This window comes from Strix aluco, chromosome 1, assembly GCF_031877795.1.
Source record: "Strix aluco isolate bStrAlu1 chromosome 1, bStrAlu1.hap1, whole genome shotgun sequence".
Taxonomy (NCBI): domain Eukaryota; kingdom Metazoa; phylum Chordata; class Aves; order Strigiformes; family Strigidae; genus Strix; species Strix aluco.
In genome coordinates this window covers 114,738,729-114,750,736 of record NC_133931.1, presented here as the reverse complement: position 1 = coordinate 114,750,736, position 12,008 = coordinate 114,738,729, and the positions used below count along the sequence as shown (strand labels likewise).

General features: G+C 41.8%; 1 protein-coding gene across 2 annotated transcripts in view; it reads left to right on the top strand.

The window, feature by feature from the left end:
* The first annotated feature begins 4,245 nt into the window (after positions 1-4,245).
* VIPR2 (vasoactive intestinal peptide receptor 2) overlaps positions 4,246-12,008 on the top strand; it is a 62,768-nt gene continuing 55,005 nt past the window's right edge. For both annotated transcript variants that reach the window (XM_074831749.1, XM_074831739.1), the window contains exons 1-2: positions 4,246-4,535; positions 7,572-7,674. In XM_074831749.1, the coding sequence (XP_074687850.1) occupies positions 4,482-4,535; positions 7,572-7,674 (157 nt within the window). In that variant the 5' untranslated portion in view covers positions 4,246-4,481. The remainder of the gene's footprint in view (positions 4,536-7,571; positions 7,675-12,008) is intronic.

Genomic DNA, 12,008 nt, shown 5'->3' with positions numbered 1-12,008 from the left:
GGTATGCTGATGTTGGTAAACTGCCATTTTACCCGCCACTGCCAAAAAGCAGTTTGTGGAGCAGTTTGAGCACCATCACTAGAAGATATGCCCTCAGCCACAGCATGAAGCTACTCTTCATGGCTAGAGACAGCAGGATACTGTTGGGGATGCTGAAAGGAAAAAGAATGAAAGAGGTTACATTTAAGGACAGCCTTTCCTTAGCAAACTCTCCCTCTGCATGGTATTGCTTCTTTGTCTAAGAAACAAGCATAGGGTTCAAGAGATTACATAGACATGAGACGATCAGTAACGACAGCAGAAGTTCAAAATAACTAGAAGAATTTTTTCAGCACCTGCTGGAGCTGCAGATAAAATACATCGATGAGTTTCTTTTGTTTATTCAGAGAATACACATTTCACCTTCTCCTCTTACTGCAGCTACAACAACATTTGGTGCAGAAAGGTCAACTGTTGGACAGTAGCAACACTGTGCTGCTTCTCAAAGGATGGTGTTGTATCCATATGTCCCCTGGAGCCTGTCCAAGGTCTGAATTCCCATTGTCATGAGTACGACACACATTGTTTGCCTGACTCAAGCCCGGCATCTTCTTTGTTCTGCTTCCAGCTTATCATTGAAAGAGGCTCAATAAGGTTATCTATGCTAATAGTTACCAATGCTAAAATTTTGGGGAACTTCAATCTTCTCCACTATAAAAGGTCCAAACAGCATGTTCACTGCAGTCAAAATTCCTTTTTCTTGGAAACCCTCTCTAACATCTCTTTCCATGGCTGATGAAATCTCCTCTTAAATATTTGGACTGCAGAAAAAAAACCCCACCTAACAAAATGCAGGATCACAGTAGAGAGTGCCTTCGGGAGATTTAGGAATATCTGATGAAGACCTAGTGTCTTCACTAAGTGTGAAGACTTAGAAAGAGCATCCCTTTTGCAATAAGACAGTACAGCATTCCACATAAAGTGAAAGAAAAAAAATCTCTCTGCGGTCTTGAAAGCAGGACTCAAAAGTTGTGAAATAGCTTGAGCAGGTCAAGAGATAATCACTCTTGAAAGAAGCACATTGTCGAAGATGGCATGTACACATACTTTGAGGGAAGGCCTAATTTTTTCATGTGGTTCAGGTATTTCTGGTGATTGTATGTTATGCATTGTGTAAACAATAACTGTTAGATGATTGAACAAAAGAAAATCTCCTTTTAAACAATGAAAGCAATGTTTTTTTAGTCTTTAAACACATGACTTGAACATGATTTGTGGACAGAATACAAATTGTCAAAACATCTTGAACTCCACAAACAATTTAAACAAGGATTCAGCAAAAAGGGGACTGATGTCATTGCTTCAGTATGGAAGGCTGTTAGCTGCTTCTCCATGGGCCTGACCAAAATCACATCCGCTACTTATTGCCAACACTGTGTATTAGAGGACTCTGAAGAGGCAGATGTCCCAGCAGAAGTTACTTGTTACTTATAACTCTACTGGGATGCACCTCTCCTTGGTAGGAAGACTTTTCCAACAGCTGGAATTGGAGCAAACCTTTTGGCTCCTGCATGTGCTGCGGTAACAGAGAGCTTGTGGTACCTTGACACTGCCTGCCACTATGGCCATTACCTGCCACTGAACTTTCCATTTCCCATTTTACTGCCCTCTCTGTAACACTCAGGCTCTGCTGATGGAAAATAATATTTATTTCAAACTGCATTTACTTTTCTATCACCTCCGTTGTGAAGAGAGGATGAACTTCTCTCCGTGTTTGGACTCCATCCTTTTCCCCCATTTACGTGCAGTCTTTCTGTGCCTCATGGATACCTCCATGAAATCTCTCTCTTTCTTCTTTCCCTTGAATTTGACAGGTCATTCTTGGAAATGGCATCAAATCTACACTGATTGTAAAAATTTATATGACTCCTTGGTTCCTTCATAACCCTATCCATTCTTTTCTGCGTATCAGTCTCATTCGTATATATCTCTATATATCAGCAGCTCTTTTAGTTCCATTCTTGTTCTTTTTTTCCCCTCCACATCTGCTATAACAGGGCACTGAGCTGTGCTATGTTTAAGCGAAAAGAACTTGAACCACATTTTCTGGGCTTCATTCATCAATAATTTGTATTCTTTTCAGGAAAAAAAAAAAGTGCACTTAGCTATATCTAAACAAAATTATTAGTATTTGATGCATTTCTTTCATCTGGTGTCTCTTTCATGTCGGTCACTGGGAATAGTGACAGAGGAAATGGCTGAGAAATAACAGATGATTTTTCTTTTCACCTAAAAATGCTGATTCATTGAAAACAAAACATCACAAAAATCTGACTCTGGATAATCTTCGGATAGAACAGATGCAAGTTTCAAAACTTCTTTGCCAGTTCTGGGATATGTGGACTGCCTACTACCCGAGATACTAGTTTCTGTCATTCCACAGAAGGAATAATGATGACAGTTCCCAAGACTGTTTCTACACAGAACGTTAACACTAATTTGTTAATTGGTTTCCCAGGCTACTCAGCTTCAGCAGCCTAATGAATCATTTGCTCGAAGAATCAAACACTGGGTTTTGGTGTCTGGCAACTCTTGTGTCCTCAGCTGCTGGGGCAGTCCAGCTGCCGGACAGTCTGCCCGACAGCTCCTTTACGCAGGGAGTGCTGTTGGGTTTACTGCTGAAGTATGTGAAGAGCCTTGACATGGATAAATTTCACTCATGAGAATGACTGCTTTCTTAGCGGGATGCCAGTCATCACAAAGGGCAAGAGATAACTTTTAAAGAGAGAGAAGGAAGAAAGGATTTTCCAAAGCCTTGCAATAATAATAAGACATCAGATTCTTGTGAAAGATAAGATTAGAGAAATGGTTTTGAGATAGTTATTTTGGAAAGGCCTATAGCTCCTAAGAAATTGCGAGGAGCACCCGCACACTGTATGTGTCAGTAGCCAGGAGTCCGAAGAGGAACCCTGGACGCTGGTCTCAGGAAGCGGGGGGTTGCACTGGGCAATTCTCCGTTTCCAAGAGGTTTGACCTGAGAGTCTGCCCAGGAATCTCAGCATTAGCAGCATAGCCAGGTTCTTCTCCAACCCAGCTGTTTTAGAAGTAGGTGCAATTTGGCCTTTCAGTCCACTTGTCACATGCAGATCAAAGTCAATCCAAAGAGGTACTATTTTCTGTTACATTCAAAATATTTTTTTTTACTTGATCATATGCCAGCCTACAAGAAGTTTTTATTTCTACATTAACATTTCCCTCTGCTCTCAGCATGCAGGTCATAATATTGCTCATTATGGTTTGTAGTATTTCTTTTTAATAATATTACAGAGGTTGTAATTAGGCCTTCTCAACATACTAAAAGAATTTTTGCATATGCATTCAAAATATGAAAATTCTCTTCAGCTTTTTCCTAGAAGTGTCCTTGGTTTTGCTTAAAGCTGTTTTTTTTGGGTGCTATAAAGCTATTTAGGAGAGTCTTATGTTGCCCACTCAGTCCCTTTATAATATATAGTATTATACATAAAAAATATATATAATATAGTCCTTAAGTTACAGCACGGTGTAAAGACAGTGGACAGACGACTCTAATTTATTCTTTCTCAGCTAAAAGCCAGCGTACAAACTCTGCTTTTTCTATAACAAAAGGCATGGGCTAACATGAATGTCACTTAATTATATGTCTTATATGCCTTGTGAGGTGAAACCACCATTCATGCCTGGTGTAAACACCCAGGCAATAATATGGAGTTGCCTTAAACTGTTGAAACCTTCAAAAAAAGAGTTTGGCTTGACTAAATATTTTGTAACATAGTTGCTGATCCGCCTGGTGATAAGACTGACCGGCCAGGGACCGCCTCACTTACCCCACGTCTGCGTGGGGGATTTCGCGTGTGCCTGGCTTGGGGGCACGGTGCTCCATTATTTTACCGGTTTCTAGGGCAAAAGGCACCCCAGCGCTGGCACCGGCACGCCGCGGGGACGAGCACCCAGGCCCCTCCGGCTGCGGGGGCTTCTCCGGCAGCCCAGGGCAGGCAGAGCGGAGGAAAGCCGTCCGTAACCCCAGGAGCACCGGCGGGGCGCCGGGATGGGCGGGGGGCGGCCCGGCTGAGGGGAACGACTCGCCCCTCTTACGAGGGGGAGCAACCGCGGCAGGGAGAGGGAGGAGGAGAAAAGGAAGCCGAGGAGAGGGGCTGAGGAGCAGCGGGAGGGAAGGGAGCCGGGCTCTAGAGGAGGAGCTGAGCGCAGGGAGGCGGCGGCGGGCACGGGCTCAGTGGGGCCGGGAGCTGAGGCCGCCGGAGCGGCGGGCGGGGGGCAGGTGCGGCGGCGCCCACAGCCGCAGGGCGGCGGCCGCCCGCGGGGCTCGGGGCTCGGCTCGACACCCCGGCGGCGGCCCCGGGCCCTATGGTGCTGCGGCGGGACCCGGCTCCTGCTCGCCGCCTTCGCAAGGGGCCCGCGGAGCGGCGCCGGGCAGCGGAGCCCGCCGGCCCCGGCACTTGGCGGGCATGAGGAACCTGCCGATCCTCCTCCTCTCCCTCTGCTGCTGGAGCCTGGGGCGGGTAAGTCACCCCGCGCTCACCCCCGGCCCCGGCCGCGCCGCCGGCAGAAGGGTGAGACTGGCCCCTCAGGACCGCGGGCGGGGCGACCGCTACGGCTCTTCCCGCCGCCTCCGGCGCGGAGGTGCCTGCGCGGACACCCCCCGGCTGGCGGTTCCCTCCCAGCTGCCGCCGTTCTCCGGCGCGGGGGGCTCCGCCGCAGCCGCAGCAGGTGCGGAGACTTCGGCGGCGCTGCCGCCCTCACTTCGGGAGACCAGCTACTCCCGCCGCTGGCGCTTACCGGGTGTCCCCGGGCGGAGCGGAGAGGCGTCCCCGGGCGGGCTCCCCGGGACAGGCTCCCCGGGACAGGCTCCCCGGGCCGGGCCGCGCCGTCCCCGGCGTCGGGCCGTTCTTCGCCGAAGCGCTTGTTCCCCGCTGCTCTCACCGGCTGCCGGTGGCCACCGGTAGTTTGCGAAGAGTTTTCACAGGGCACTGCCCTGCTACGGTGTGGAGGGTCGCTGGTAACCGTAATACGGGGAAAAAAACCTGCACGATGAGTTTCTCTTTAATAGATGCAGCCGCATAACAACGTACAAAGCACTGAGAATATTGAAGTCCTCAAACTTAGGGCGTCTGCTTTTTACATCGTTATATTTTTAAGCGTGTCTTCAGTTGTTTGTAAAAGTCTATAGCGTTGCTGGAAACATGGTTTACAAAAATAAAAAAATAAATCTGCCCTCTAAATCTTTCCACTTTTTGTAACTGTAAATTTAAAATAATGGATGATTTCCACCAAAAGTCGGGAAACCGTGCTGAAGGTAAATGTAAGCTGCTAGTTAGAAGAAATGTTTTTCCAGTCAAACTGCTGTTCTGGACACCTTAAAAACTGTTACATCGCTAAAACCACACAGAGACTCCTCAGCTGGATTTCCAGCTAACTGTACCATTACAATGTGCAACACACCGCACACGGTTCTGTACTCAGTGGTTGCAAAGGATAACCTGCCCTTGGTAAAGCAGAGGGACAGGTGGATGAGCACCAGCCCTGCAAGGTGGTGAGTGCCCTGAAAATCCATTTTGGGGTTCTTGATGTGTTTCAGGATGTGGTCAGTGCCACATAGTCTTGAACCCTAAATCTTTTTAGCTTGGTGAAGTACATCTGAGTGAAACAGGTGTATGCATTAGAACAAAGTCTATTGCAGTTTGGCATGCATCCCAGGTTTGCAGAGTAATGTTGTGCTACCTTTGGGTGCTAACAAATTTGTGTTCTCAAAGTAACCTTTGGTATTAGATCACTGGTACTGGCAAACTTGTAGTTGTTTTGGAAGTACAAAAGAGAGGTGTCATTTATTTGGCAGGTTTCTTAATTGCAGTGGCAGCTTTGATTTATCCCTCATTTAGTTAACATTTTTATTTACTGGAACCTACCTTTTCAAAATCCAGTAATTATATTACTTTCTGATGAGTAGGAGATCTGCTCTCAGTTACTGAATTTTTGCAATTGTAAAAAAAAAAAAAAGATTCAAAATCTGTTGTGCGAAAGGAAAATACAGTTAAAACCATCATGTATACATGGGGCTTTATTTTCCATGGGAGCTATCTGGAAAGTAGATAATACATAACAAAACACAAATATTTTCAGTATAAGGCTGATATGAATAATTCTATTATAAGTGCTAGAAATCCTAATTTATGTCAAGGATCTGTACAAATTCACTTTAAAAAGAAAAAAAAAATCTGCCCTGAAAACATAATTTCAATAGTCAATGTAGAGAAAAGATGGGAAAAAGGAAGTAAGACTCTGATGTTGTAGGTGGTGAAATGAGACATTTGGAGAAGGGACAGATTTTTGTGAGTTTTCATGACAGCTCCTGCTGTTATGCTGATGGCTATTACGCTGTATTTTTAAAAGCTGCACAAGTGGCTTGCCCACAAGGAGACTGCAGAATAACCAGGTTCTCAGTCCTAACTCTGGACTCTGGGTCCATGATCACAGCTTAATTAATTAAGTATTGCCATTTTAAAAAAAATGCTCTCATGATTCGGAACCAGATCCTGTTATTAAATGTCTCCTAAAAAAAGTAAGAGAGAGAAAGGAGAGAGAAACTTGGAGAGACCACCCTTTTCTTGGTAACTACAAGTGTAAGGATGTCTGGAGTACTGCATATTCACATTTTATTTCATTATGATACTATTTGATTTGAGCTAATCACACTGTCCCTTCAGCTTCAGTGATGTTTCCTGCTTTCCCATTTGTCACCTACTACAGTCATTTCTCCCGTGCAGTCTCTTACGGACTCCGCATGTTTTTCTATTATACTCTCTGCCTCTGTGAATCCAGCTGACTTCAGTACAACTTCCTGGTGTCTTCTTTCTCTCCCCAATACTGCTACATCCCTGCCTCTTCACGTGGACGTAAATAACCCTTTCTGAAAACGAAGGAACTTGGGGCAGGGCTATAAACAAGTAAAGGCAATAGTGCTTTCATTTTTAAAGGAGTGGGGTTTTCTTCCTGTGTAGCACTTGCTTGAATCAAATAATTGTGCTCTGTGACCTTCAGGAGATAAAATATACATGGTGGAAAAGGGAAGAAAAGCAAAATTTACCATGTCAAAGAAAATGCAGTTTGATCAGTTTTCAGGTCCTGTGATTTGTATTAAACTTTCAGTTTTCTAACTTACCACAAAACCAAAAAAAAGCAAATGTGTTTACCTTCCTGCTTCAGTTTAACTCATTTTTTTCTGAAGTAAAAGACTCATGAAACAATATTGGTGAATGCACTAGAAAGTTAAATATTTTCTTGTAAATGACAATTGGCTTTGAAATGCTGCAGGAAGGAGCCAGTGAATGCTCTAGTAGATTATTTTGACATTTTGTTTTGAAAAGTCAATGTGTGAAAAGCTAAAATGGGCAATGACTGGGTCTGTAAAATGCCTAGCACATACCTGGGCAAAACCAGTGCCAGTTAAAGTTGTGGCTTTCATTATTAGTAGTTGCATCCTTCATAAAGAATCTTAATTCGTGTTTCAAGACCCTGGCCTGTTTGTTAATTTGACACAGGTGAATGGTGTCCATCCAGAATGCAGATTTCATCTGGAGATTCACAAGGAGGAAACAAGGTGCATAGAACTTCTAAAGAATGCAAAGCCAGTGGACTACAAAGGTAAGAAAAGATAAGATGTAATGTAGAGACAGCTGGAGTATTCAAGATTTTCTCCATTTACCATCTTTGGTGTTGCAGTTGCTGTATCTGTCTGTACTGTGCTTATAATTTTATGCATTTTAGAATTTATGCAGATTTTGCATTAAAGGTACAGCTGCAAGTAAGCATGTTGTGAGAGGTGTGCCAGGTGCTAGACATGCACTGGGTGGGACACTAGATGGGAGCAAATGCATTCTCATGTTTTAAGCTGTTGCTGCTAGTATTTTCTGACTGGCAGAGAAGCTGCAGGCTGGTGATGACAGGACCAGCAGAAAGAACAAGTCTGAGGAAAAGTTGAAAGCCTTGGATCCAAGCATTTATCTCTAGCTACAGCTGAGATAAAGTAAAGTACTAGCAACAGGAATGATCTCTGGACTTCTCAGGCAGAAGATGTTTCAGATGGAAGATCAGATTCACACCCAGAGTACCAGAGTCATGCAAAGGAAAAACTGGACAGGAGTGTTACATTCAAAAAGCAAATTCTCTCTGTTACTTTATTGTTTTTATTTTCTCTCTACATAGAAACATAAATATATAGATACAGATATGGCCAATTGTAATTTAATAGAAGAAAGAAGGAAGAGGAGATGTAGTTTATTGTTTTTTAATTTTAGATTTTACTAGATTTCCTTGCTACATTTTCATGTGAGCAGAACATAAGATTATGAAAAAAATGACATTTTTCTTGCAAGTTGGAGCTGCTAATAAAGCCATTTGTTCAGCAAGCAAAATACGAAAGTGACAGATAAATCCAGACAAATGAAAAGCAAATCTGTAACATTAAAGTAGCTAGGGCAGAACTTGGTTAAAAGTTTTTGGCTCTTCAGGGAAGTTGGAAGTGTGTATTTATTAATTTTTTTTAATGGCAAAGATATTAATGTTTTATGATTAGTTATCTTTTGTAAACCATATGCTGGAACTTGCGAGCAGAAAGCGGTCTCTACACACCTACAGGTGAAAAGGCAAAAGTGCTTCTTGGAGTGCTTCATTTGCATACATTTTCTGCCCAGCACTCTGGTAAAATGCGAACTACTGAAAGGAAGGATGGGCTTTCAGTGAAACTTAGATAAAAGGGAAAGAAATTTTAGATCTAAAGGCAACTGAACATTTTTCAATTCAAAACACAATTTTGATTTTTACAAAGTAATTTCACATCCAAAACTAATCATTATATTTCTGTTGTTAAATGATCTTTAAGTGGCTGGAAGTATTTAATTTCAAATTAGTTCTGCAAAGCTCTAAGTCTTATCGGTGTCCTGCCTTTTCATATGGTAGTCCAGACATGTATCATCTCAGAATGACTGGGCTCCTTGGAATACTACAGCTCTTCCAGTGCGGTTGTTTTCTTTTGGCTGAAGTAGGTGATACATAGTGCATTTGCTTTTTCGTATTCACTCTGTTTTGAATGCACTCTGAAGATGATTATGGTACTTCAGTGACTTGCCATCTGCAGTGCTCTGTGAGCATAAACATGAGTCCCAACTCATGATGCTTTCTCCACCTCTCTTCTTGATTTAAATGTGTAACTCCCACTAATATCAATTTGTATACAATAAAATAATTAAAAGTATCATCAGCAGTTTGTATTTTACTATAATTTCTCCTCTTTATTAATCCAGAACTGTAATTAGGAAAATTACAATAACAGGGAATAATTTACATGGATATCTCTCCAAGCGAAATCTTACTGGAATAATTCATCTACATTTAGATTTTTTTATTTATGAGTGGTGAAGAGAGGCGGCTCTTACATAGATAATACTAGTGTGAAGCCAGATGGAAAAATAATTACTAGCCCAGCTTAATGAATTGAATCTTGAAGTAATAAATTCACTATTAGCTATTATACGTCTTTGAAAGTCAAGCTTTCTTCAAGATCCACTTTTGTGATCCAGATGCTGGGCTGCTCCAAGGGTATCCTTGTGCTGCACACCAGTGTTATCTCGGGTTCCCTAGGGGAAGAAAGAAGTTTTCTGTCGATATTTTCTTCACAGCCTCTTTTCACTGGAAGAGGGGTGCCTGCTGAAGGCAAACTGCTATGGAAGAACTTCATGTCTTGGAAAGACACAGTATGTCTGATGGTGTTGATTCAACACTGCAGGTCGTGATAAAACAGCAGTGGAAGGATTTATAGATTTAATTGAATTCCTGGCTGAAACTAAGGGAATATTCTATTTTGTAGGAGGCTAGAATAAAGCCCCTGTGGTAGTGAACCCTTAAAAACTGCATGTTTAATGTTACAGGAGAATTCATCCTATGCTTCGTGTTACATATACCTTTACCAAGAACCTGTTCAGAAGAGCCTACGTTAAATATATGCATTTGCATTTCCAAAAATACCCATTTCTCTATGTGCCCTTATTTTCCTAATAAGCTCTCTGTACTCATACAAAGATGCAAGGAGTATTTTGAACAGAGACTTGCAGAATGTCACAGTGATACTCTGACTGTTGATAAAGAGGAATTACTAATGAAAATTGGCAAACTGGAACTAGTCCAAGTCCTAGCTCCACACCTAAAACTTGTAGTACATTTAAAACATAATTCATTACAATAAATTCACAAATCCTATTTCACTTTTTCCTGAATGGGAAAGATGGACACTTTTCTAACTTTAGTATGTGCTACCTGCCTTACAAAAGCTATAATGAAATCTAGTGAAGGTCCTGTATAGAATTTGGAAATAAAGGTTCACTGAGATTTTCCACTGGAGGCTTGGGCCTCCATTATCAAAATCAGTGGGAATTTTTTCATTAACTTCTTGGGCACCTGGGAAGCCTTAACACCCCTAAGTAATGTGCTCTAGAATTTGGCTGGCATGCACGGCTACTGAATTTTTAAAGATCCAAATTTTATGGGACAGGCAGTTTCTCCTTTGACCTAGATGGCAATTATGTACTGAATACCTTATCTAATACTTCTCAGCTCCCGTTTGGAGAGAGTCAAAGGAAAGATTTAAAGGCGATTGTAGGTTTGGGTGTTTTTTTACATAATAAAATGATATAGTCATCTTATCTGAGCTGCCTCATAACATGGGCTGAAGAATTTCAGTAATTTTTGTAGTGCACTTAAAATCACTGACTACGAATTCTGTGAAGGACTTGATTACTTCATGGCTTAATAAAGCAATAGGGTGTTTTGCAAGGAAACACTATATAAATAGTATGCAAATATCCTTTGAATGATGCTAAGGGTATATTAAAACCACAGGACTGAGTTTGTCTAAATTCTGCTCATTTGCCAACATCAAACTGTTAGACATTCGGACCTCCTGCTTTGCACCCTTTGGGGGATTTTCAGGCATTGGCACTACTCTTCTGTTAGTGGAGAGCATTGCACTCCATTTAGGGAAGAAAGTCAATCTCCAAAGATCTGTGGCAGTGCCTTCCTCTCTGTAGTGCTCTCCAGCAAATCTAGTTGTTTATTTTATGAAGACTGCACTAGCTTCTTTGTGCATTTGTTTTCTTCTTTCCTCATAAAATTTGACACCTGAGGTATGGATGCACCTTAGCTGGAAGCCTAGGAGAGGATTTTTTTTGCGCGCTTAATTTTGGAGGGCAGTTGAATTGCATTCTGAGTAGCTCGTAATAGCTATGAATTTTGAGGTCCACATGGAAAACAACTAATTTATTTTTTACGTATTACTGATGGCTTGTCTTCTTACAAAAAATAGAAAGCTCCCAATAAAAGTGATTGAAAATACATAAAAATTGGCCCACTGCATATTTCTGTCTTTATTCAGTATTTAGAATTTTTCCTTATAAAATAATTGACTTGTTTCTGTTTACCTTTAAATGAAAAGTGAAATCTTATGGTCAAAAAATGTTAAAACTCAGTCAGTAGACCTTATAACAGGGTTCTACAACAAAAAGTTCTAAAAAGAGTTCGTTATCAGAAAATGAAGTCTAGTGGCTTTTTTATCCATTTTGGACTGAGTGGCTGCACAGTTAAATGAGTCTTTTCGGCTCTTGCTTTCCAAAATGTGTTTTTGAGAGACCCATATGCCAGACAACATTTTTATTTTAGATATGACATCTTAACTTTGAGGAAGGGATGTAGACAGAAAGAGAAATGGCTTTGAAAAGAATTTAATAAACTTCTCAAAGAGAGTCTTCATAATGCAGCTAGTAATGGGAAATTAAAACAGACAGGACTACCAAAATTATACTCTTACTTATTCATAAATGTAAAGCAAGAGGGACCAATGTTGCTATATAATCCAATCTCCTGAATTACACTGCCAGTAGAATTTCACTCAGTGATTCCAGCACTGAGCTCATGATCTTGTGGGTGAA